Source organism: Phacochoerus africanus, chromosome 10 (genome assembly GCF_016906955.1).
Source record: "Phacochoerus africanus isolate WHEZ1 chromosome 10, ROS_Pafr_v1, whole genome shotgun sequence".
NCBI lineage: Eukaryota > Metazoa > Chordata > Mammalia > Artiodactyla > Suidae > Phacochoerus > Phacochoerus africanus.
Window position 1 is genome coordinate 76,627,510 of NC_062553.1, and position 9,795 is coordinate 76,637,304.

Sequence of the window (9,795 nt, forward strand, 5' to 3'; positions counted from 1 at the left end):
AGCTGACTTACTGAAAAAAAGAAAAAAAAAAGAAATCATCTCTAATCTGTTAGAAAATTGCTTTGCCTCAGCTTAGACCTTTAACCATCTGCTTAAATAAGTTGGGAAGGAACCACCTAAACTGGAGAAGAAAACGTGGGAAAGCCACTAATATTAAATGAGGCACAACAGGGTTAACTTCTTATATCACAATTAATTTCTTTTTATTGATCATAGCCCTTAAAGTGGGGTTTTTGTCAAGGGGACCATCTGGTGGACTGTACTGCAGCTTTTTTGCTCATTGATTGTGTCTCTTTGTCAGAATTTTGGAGTAGTGTCCCTGAGGCTTTGCCTGTGACTGGTGGGCTACCTGTGGTGTAACACAGGTCTCAGGCTCAGTGTCTGCAGCTGGTCTGCCCACATCACCCCCGAGAGCATCGCTCATTCCCGCAGCCAGAAAACCAGAGGCATGCCCAGTCTAGTCGCTAACCACGCTTCCTGGAAGACAGAACCCTCAGAAATTAATGTTTCAATTCCAGATAGCTCCCAGACTCTCTCACATCCCTGCCGATCCTCATATCCTCAGAACACCGTTTCTAAATGTGCAGCATTTTACCTCTTTCATTGCTTGTGTATCCCAGTGTAGCTTCTGCACACGACAGAGTAACCAACCCATAGCCAGGATTTCTCAGCAGTAATTGCATTCCTTTGGTTTTGCCTAGGTCCCAACAAGCATCAGAGTGCTGTGACCTGTTTACAGTTCAACAAGAACTTTGTCATTACCAGCTCAGATGACGGAACTGTAAAACTATGGGACTTGAAAACGGGTGAATTTATTCGCAACCTAGTCACATTGGAGAGTGGGGGGAGCGGGGGAGTCGTGTGGCGGATCAGAGCCTCGAACACAAAGCTGGTGTGTGCAGTCGGGAGTCGAAATGGGACGGAAGAGACCAAGCTGCTGGTGCTGGACTTTGATGTGGACATGAAGTGACGCGCAGGAAGGACGGCATTGTCCAAACGCCTAGGCGACGTACGTACTCCCTGCCCTTCCCCCTGCCAAAAAAAAAAGAAAAAAGAAAAAAAAAGCAAAAAGAAAAGGAAAAGAAAAAAAATCCCTTGTTCTCAGTGGTGCAGGATGTTGGCTCGGGGCAACAGAGAGAAAAGACCTACAGACAGACTCGGAAAGAAAAGAGGAAGAGACGAGAAACCACAACTGACAAGAGAAGCTGTCATCTCGTCACGCAGAAGGCTTCACTTTGGACTGAGGGCAGCTTTGCAAAATGAGACGTTCTCAATCCACCCCGGTGCAATTATTTCTTTATTTTCTTCTCCAGTGGTCTTTGGGCAGCGTTCACGCCGAGACGTCCTTACAGATTCTGCTAGCCTGTTCTTCTACCACTGAGACCTGGAAAGAAGCTGCAATACCATCCACACAGTACCGGCGGACTTTCTGACTAGAGAGCATCTGCAACAAAAAGTCATTTTTCTGGAGTGGAAAAGCTAAAAAAGAAAAAAAAAATTACTGTGAATTGTTTTTGTACAGTTATCATGAAAAGCTTTTTTTTTTTTTTTTTTTTTGCCAACCATTGCCAATGTCAATCAATCACAGTATTAGCCTCTGTTAATCTCTTACTGCTTCCACATACACTCTTCAACGCCTATGTTGCTCAAAGGTGGCAAGTTGTCCTGGGTTCTGTGAGTCCCACGATGGATTTAATTCTTGATGCTGGTGCTAGAAGTAGGTCTTCAAATACGGGATCGTTGTCCCACCCTGTACTGTACTCCTAGTGGCCAAACTTATTTATGCTGCTACATGAAAGAAAGAAAAAAAAAGCAAATTATTTTTTTTTATTTTTTTTTCTGCTGTGACGTTTTAGTCCCAGACTGAATTCCAAATTTGCTCTAGTTTGGTTACGGAAAAAAAAAAAAAAAAGACTTTTGCCACTGAAACTTGAACCATCTGTGCCTCTAAGAGGCTGAGCATGGGAGAGTTTCAGAAAATAAAGAGTGGAGTTTGCCTGCAAGTAAAGAATCGAGAGTGTGTGCAAAGCTTATTTTCTTTTATCTAGGCAAAAATTAAAACACATTCCTTGGAACAGAGCTGTTGCCGCCTGTTCTGCGGAGAAACTTCTTTTTTGAGGGCTTGTGGTGAATGGATGAACGTACAAGATGAAACTGACAACATATTTTAAAAAAAGATATAAAACACAAAATGAAAATAAAGTTGCTGGTCAGTCTTAGTGTTTTACAGTATTGGGGAAAACAACTGTTACAGTTTTATTGCTCTGAGTAACTGACAAAGCAGAAACTATCCAGTTTTTGTAGTAAAGGCGTCACAAGCAAACAAGCGAAATGAATGAAAGAGATGGTTTGCCTCATTCTCCAAGAGCCACAACTCAAGCTGAACTGTGAAAGTGGTTTAACACTGTATCTTAGGTGATCTTTTTTTTTTCCTCCTCCTGTTTATTTTTTTGTTTGTTTTATTTATAGTCTGATTTTAAAACAATCAGATTCAAGATGGTTAATTTTAGTTATGTAACAACCTGACATGATGGAGGAAACCAACCTTTAAAGGGATTGTGTCCATGGTTTGATTCACTTAGAAATTTTATTTTCTTATAACTTAAGTGCAATAAAATGTGTTTTTTCATGTTAGTATGCCTGTTTCTTCCACGGAGGTCGTAACACTTCATTATAAATACTCAGGAGTTTGTCTCCAATATTTGAAAGAGCAAAGCCCTGGTTTCCTTGCATCCCCTGGAGTGTGGCCTAGAAATCGATGCTTCCAGGTCTGTTTTCTGCATCCAGACGGAGGATGCTGGGCAGCAGGTGCAAACAGTACAGGAAGATGCACCCCTCTGCTCTGCTGGGATGTTGAAGTGTAAAATCTGGTCCCTCAAAGAGCCACCAAACTTTTGTGGTAGTTACAAAGAGAATTCCCATCAAAAATTCACTTTTAAAACTTGACCACATATGGGGCGTGCTAACCAGGAACTTTCTGTCTACTCTCTCTGAAGCTGCCCCCCCATGCCTGAGAGGAGGCAGTGTTCTTTCCAGTTCAAAGATGAGACTGCGGCTCACTAGGGTCAGGTGTTGGATAACTGGCCGAGCACTGGGATTCTAACCTATGCCCTTTAAGGAGAAAAAAACCTAGAATTTTGACAGACTAACATAAGGTTTAGGGGGGGGAGAGAAAGGTCATTTTTAAAGGTATTTTCGGGCTCTTTGGTTGCCATTTTATTTAGTAAATCTAGTACTTTATAAAAGTAAGTGAAAAAATGTGGTTCCGTCCTTCAGATTAGGTAGCCTCTGAAATAGGGTCCTCACCACGGGTGTACCCACCGTACTCCCAGCCGTCCGAGCCTAGGTAAAGCCTGAAAACACAAATGGGTGCTGCTTGGAGAGTAAATTTCCCCCAATCCTCAAGCGTGTGGTCTTAATCCCCAGGGCAGCAATCCTTTGGGCCTCATGCCGAGGGTAGCATCCACACCCGAGAACCGGACCTGAGCCTCTGCCTTCACATTAGTTCACCAGGAGGGTTATGGACACAGCTTGGAGAACCACCTTCCTAGAGACCCTTCCAGCTCCTTTGGCTGTTTCACATTTTAATCCACAGCCCAGTAGAAGCCCAGGGACATCTGAGAGAAGTGACAGATGGAGGGAAAAGACAGAGAAACAACGTGATTCAAGACAAGGCGAAAATTGCCTTCGACTCTAAGTGCTGGCAAGTGCCGCCTCTAGTGAGGCGGGCGGAGCCAGAGCTGTGGCCACTGTCACCTTGATGACTCAGAGGGATCAAGAACAAGGTGTGCTTCTACTTGGGGGTCTTAAAACGGCTCGATTTCTCAGGATGTGAATGTGGCTTAACTACAGCACAACTGAAGAAGACCACCATCCATAATAACATGTTAGAGATTAGCACGTGTTCACAGACAAGCCAGCATCCAGATCTTGGATTTTGGCGTTTTGATTTTGGGTTTTTTTTGTTTTTTGTTTTTGTCTTTTGTCTTTTTAGGGCTGCGCCCATGGCATATGGAGGTTCCCAGGCTAGGAGTCAAATCAGAGCTGTAGCCACTGGCCTACGCCACAGCCACGGCAACGCCAGATCAGAGCCACATCTGCAACCTACCCCACAGCTCACGGCAACGCTGGATCCTTAACCCACTGAGCAAGGCCGGGGATCTAACCTGCATCCTCATGGATACTAGTTAGATTTGTTTCCGATGAGCCACGTCGGGAAATCCAGACCTTGGTTTTGTTCAGTGATGGGAGCTGCATCATCAGATTCCTGGGCCTCGTGTTTTCTCTTCTGGTCTGTAGAGAATACCCACCTTCTGCAGTTCTTGTGGGGTTGAAATGAAACGTTTAAAGCATGTATCGCACTGATGGCACTTGTAGCTCAATTAAGTGGTAGCTACTATTAAAATGAAAATAGACCCAGATAATGGTAACTTGCTCTATTTGGGAACAATTGACTATATCTGTGACTCATTCAGGTCTATAATAAAAATAGCATTTCTCTATATATAGCAATTCACTTTTTTTAAGTAGAGCCACACAGATTTCTCAGTTGAGTCTTAGGGAAACCTTGTGAGGTAGACAGACATTGGAGCACCTGACAGTGATTTTTGTATATACTTAGGATTTAATTAAATATTATTTATGAATAAATGGATAAAATTTATTAGAGTGGATCTGCTCCTAACGGAATGAAAGTATTGTCATTGAAGTGAGAAAGGTCACAATGGAACCCTGCCTTGGGGCCTCCTTAATGCGGAAATTCACCACCTTATGTAACTGAATTTTCAACTCTTTTTGCCAGAATAAAGGCAGTTCCCACATTTAGATGGGACGTGTTCTCAAAGATCAAACACTGCCTGAAACTGAAACTAAAATTAGGACATGGAGTAACCCATAAAAGCCCAGAGCAGGTGCTCCATAAATACTGTTGAACTGAGCAAAGAAAATTTACTTCCTCTTTTTTTTTTTAAATCGGAATTGTTGATAATTTTGACACTTGGAAACTCCCCTACTGCTATTTAAGGACCATAACTATTTTATTACTTTGCAAAAGTTATAGGCCAAATGGCTAAGTAAATGTTTCAATCTACTTGTTTCATTTCAAGAAGTAACTGACATTTAGTTGATTGTATTAATATTAACTGTTTTTAAGCCATTTTCCTGTGCCTTTTGAGCTAGTCCCTACAAAGCCTCTTTTCTGCTCTGAATTGATTGGAGGCTGTGATCAAATAACAACAGAGACCTGTATCTTTCTCTTCCCTGAAGTAAAAGAGGATCAAAGGCAGCTTCCACAGACCTGGGCCGAGCCTGGTTTTCCACACTCTTTTTCCCGATGCCTGCTCTGCATGTTGTGGAACACAGACACCCAGGTGGAGAGGATACCTGGAGGCGCCTGCCCGGCTCCATCCTATAAGCCCAAACACTCTGTGTTCATAGAAACCAGAAGCGAGCAGCTGTGCACAGCACAAGCGGGCTCACAGTCCATTGTTTGGGATGCCTTCTCTCAACACAGCTTTATTCATTTTCCTTCTATTCGTCACCCCCACCCCCAGTAAGATCCATCAGCATTGCGGCCTCTACTCCCTCAGATGCAGCAGTGAGCAGGATTCGACCTTATGGTCCTTGGGGGCCCCCGACAGCAGTTCTAGGAGGACCTCCACTTGTGATCCGACCCACAACAGAAGTGATTCAGTGTTGCTAATGAACGAATTTGAATAAATCTTCTGTCGCAGGTTGTTTTAATGTTCCCTGCCTCACTGTGCTATGCAGACAGGTTGCATGTGTGTGTGTGTGTGTGTGTGTGTGTGTGTGTACACACAGCATACATATACGAGAATGTACTGGAACTTGGGAATAAGCCTCTTGTCCTCAGTGAGGCATAATAGCATTTCCGGTAAGCCTTTCAGCTCATCATCCATGAAGAAAAAAAAAAAAAAGGAATGAGCCGTATGAAGCGAACGTGTTGTGGCCAAAGGAAGACTTCCTATCTCTTCAGTGAGAGAGCAACGGCCTCTGTGAAGGGTGTGTGTTCACACGATGTCCTGCATTAAGAAACCACACGGTCACAAGTTGGTGCACAGACTTTTTATTTTGGTGTTGTCTGCTGCCTGGGAGACAGATTTTAAGTTCCATCCAAAGTGTTTGCTCCCAGCTCCCCTTTTGCGGGGAGGGCCTGGCATTGATTTGAATTGCAAACAAGCATGGGGTGGCATTGTTCAAGCTCTCATTGTCCGTTCCATTAGTGCTAGTGATGCCCAAGCCAGGGGGTTCTTGCCAGCTTGGTTCCTCTGCTGCCTCCTCTTTCTAGGTGGAGGAGACCAGACATATCAAAAGGTCATTTCAAAGCGTCTTCAAAAAGAGGAAAAGCACCCAGCACTCAAAGGACTCACTCAGAATGTACCTTTCTCCAAAGTGTAAGTATAAATAAATTCTAAATCCAGTTCCTAGGAAGACTCACTGCTGAGACGAAAGCCTGGCAACTTCCCAGGTTGCAATTGGGTATAAAAATAGTAGCGGAGTGTCTATTTCAGATGAGCTGATTCTCCCCAGGATTCTTAAGGACAAGGAACCACTGAGTGGACATTTTGATGGCTCATTCTTTGCCTGGAAAACCTATTGTGGCAAAACCTATGAAGGCTGTTTATCTCGGGGTTTTGTTTTGCTTCAGCAGTCATGCTCTGCAAAAGGAAAATTATGTCGTGCTTGCAAATCAAAGGTTCAAATACAATAGAGCACAGAAATACATTGCCAATTTACTACTTTTCTAGGAGATTCATAGATTATAAAAGAGACATCAAACCACGATTCACCATCAGGAGTAGGTTACTTGCAAGACTTTTAAACTTATATTGATGAATCCCATTAGGAATTCACCAAACCCTTGCGCCTTCCCAAACACAGTCAGCAAGACAGTCTAGGCCCGCTGCTCCCACGCACCTTTCATTCTGAGGATTCTCTCCATTTGTAAGGCGATTTTGAACAGCTTACGTCAATCTAGCAAGGACACAATGAGGCACAGAGATGAAGACTGCATGCAGCTCTGGTAAGGCTCAGATCTGGGTTGGGGAGTTTTGTTTTTTGGTTTTGGGATTTTTGCTGCACCCGTGGCACACGGAAGTTCCTGGGCCAGGGATCAAACCCTAGCCACAGCTGTGACCTATGCCACAGCTGCATCAATGCCGGATCCTTAACCCACTGTGCTGGGCCGAGGATCGGAACCTGGGCCACAGCAGTGACCCGAGCCACTGCAGAGGTGACACCAGATCCTTAACCTACTGCACCACAGCGGGAATTCCATAAGTTTGGGTTTCTTACAGAAAAGAAAAAACTTACGAAGTTAGATCCAAAAGTGAACGTTTAGAATGATAAAGATTATACCAGCTCACCAAGGACTTGGTAACACAGATCCCTTTTTTCTGAGATCTCTTAGGCAATTACCAGAACTGCCTGATAGGACTGCCTGACTGCAACCTGCTTGTCCTCCCCGTACCTCCGATCGCCCCAGCTCTCGCAGGGACCTGTCAAAGGGGGGGCCCTGAAGCTCAGCTTCATTCAGTTTCAGGAAATATCCCCCCTGCTCTCCCAACCAGAATCCCCTCATCAGTAAATGGGTCACGTGCCTTGGGGATTGCATGAGACGCAGTATGCGGAGCCCTCTGCATCCTGCCTGGCACAAAGGAAGCGTTCATTAGCAGGGTACACACATTACCGCTAATATGGTTATTGCTGCCGTTGTGCCATGATTATAACTTAGCATGGTGACCGGTATTTTTAAATCTTTTATAATTCATTTAATATTCTCAAATATCCCATGATATATCATGATTGGTTCTACTATACCAATGAGGAAACGGATACAGAGATGTCAGGTTGCTTGCTCAAGTCCAAAAAGTTGAGAAGAACAGAACACAAAGCAAAACTTGGATTCACACCTGGGCTTGTGGCTCCAGTGCCCAAGCTCTTGACCCCTTTATTATGTAACAACTGCCTCCAAATACGGGAAGACCTACTATGTCATAGGTCACACACAGGTCACGCCAGCAAATGACAAATGACGAAGCCTCAGTCCCAATCTGCCCACCTGGCAGCCACATAGAGCCACGGAAGCAGGAAAGAGCCTGGATGTCCACTTGGGAAGACTGAAGTATCGTGTGCACTAGATAGTATGTAGTTGACGGTTTGGCTGTAGAGAAGCCCCTTTTATTGGGAAACTGGAATCCCCTTTTCCAGCTGAAAGTTGGAATCACTTTTTGACTCAAATTGGAGTCAAAAGAGAGGACTTTCTAGAAGAAATTCACCGAGCCATGCGAACATAGGAAAAGTGGATACAATCGTGTATAACAAAAGAAAGGCTGTTTCCAGATCATTTAGGGGCAAAAAATACTGCTTTTACAAAACAGGGACACTTTAGTTACACAAGAGTTCTTTTTATCTGTCACCATTGATGCCTCTGTGCCCCGCAAACCACCAGGCAATCCAGGAGCAGGTGTTTGCACTCTCGTGATTGGTACAGGGTAAATCCTCAGTAAATGTTAGCAGCCATCGTTACTGTTGTCATTGTTATTATTATCAAGAAAGACGGAGTTCCGATTGCACCCCTAGCCTGGGAACCTCCATATGCCGCGGGAGTGGCCCTAGAAAAGGCAAAAAGACAAAAAAAAAAAGAAAGAAAGAAAGAAAAATGGTTGTATTTAACTTCTTTCTCAGCCACTTGTGTGAGTCTAGAAGTTTTTGTTTGTTTGTTTGTTTTAACCATTCTGAACCTCTTTCATCATCTGCAGAGGAGAAAGTTGAGAATGCCAACGAGAGAACATGGCACCCAGTACAGTTGTGGCTCATGATGCACAATCAATGTGGTCCTCTTCAGTAGCGCCACTACCACACTAACACAGCGGGGGAGCTGGCTGGGTTTCAGGCCATCATCTCAAGCTTAGTCTAGAAGAGGAGATCTGTAAGCCTTCCAGGACACAAGGCCCAAACTACCCTCCACAATGTGCCAGGAACCTGAGAGAGTGGTCCTCCCATGTTGGAAAGTAATCCAGTCTAAGATGACAATTACCTTTTTCTCTCTAAAGACCTACTTAAATAATAAATAGGTTAGAGACATTAAAGACGTAAAGAGACAAGATCCCTGGAGTTCCCGTCGTGGCTCAGCAGAAACGAATCTGACTAGCGTCCATGAGGGCACGGGTTGGATCCCTGGCCTTGCTCAGTCAGTTAAGGATCCAGCGTTGTTGTGAGCTGTGGTGTAGGTCACAGACACGATTCTGATCTGGCATTGCTGTGGCTCTGGCTAGGTCGGCAGCTGTAGCTCTGATTCCACCCCTAGCCTGGGAACCTCCATCTGCTGTGGGTGCGGCCCTAAAAAGACAAAAGCCAAAAAAAAAAGAGAGGGAAAGAGAGAGAGAGAAGATCCCAAAAGGGGAGCAGGAGAGGAGAGCCAGGTAGACCAAAGATTTCACCACCTCTAGATGAAGACAAGCAGACGAAGGAGTGGTCTATAGATGTGTATAGAGAAACTACAACCTAACGTGTCCTCCAGGAGGGGGACCCCAATGGGAAACGAGCTGGCTCCTTTATGTGGAGCAAGGCCAGACTTGGGGCTGAGACCTGGGGAGGGTTTGAATGTCAGATCAGGAGTGGGTGGGACCTACCTCGATTTCTCACCTTGCAGCTGCCGCCACAACACACACACCATTTGCAAGAACTGTGAAGGGGGTGAGACCCAAAATGAGCACCCAGCCTTAGGCAGAGGCAGGGGGTGAGGCTCAGACACGAAAATGGAGATGGTTACAG

The 9,795-nt window shown here is 44.7% G+C and overlaps 1 protein-coding gene across 1 annotated transcript in view; it reads left to right on the plus strand.

Moving 5' to 3' along the window:
* FBXW7 (F-box and WD repeat domain containing 7) overlaps positions 1–1,929 on the plus strand; it is a 214,470-nt gene extending 212,541 nt beyond the window's left edge. Inside the window, 1 exon segment of the mRNA XM_047799306.1 lies at positions 702–1,929. Within this exon segment, the coding sequence (XP_047655262.1) occupies positions 702–970 (269 nt within the window). The 3' untranslated portion in view covers positions 971–1,929.
* Positions 1,930–9,795: the final 7,866 nt, after the last annotated feature.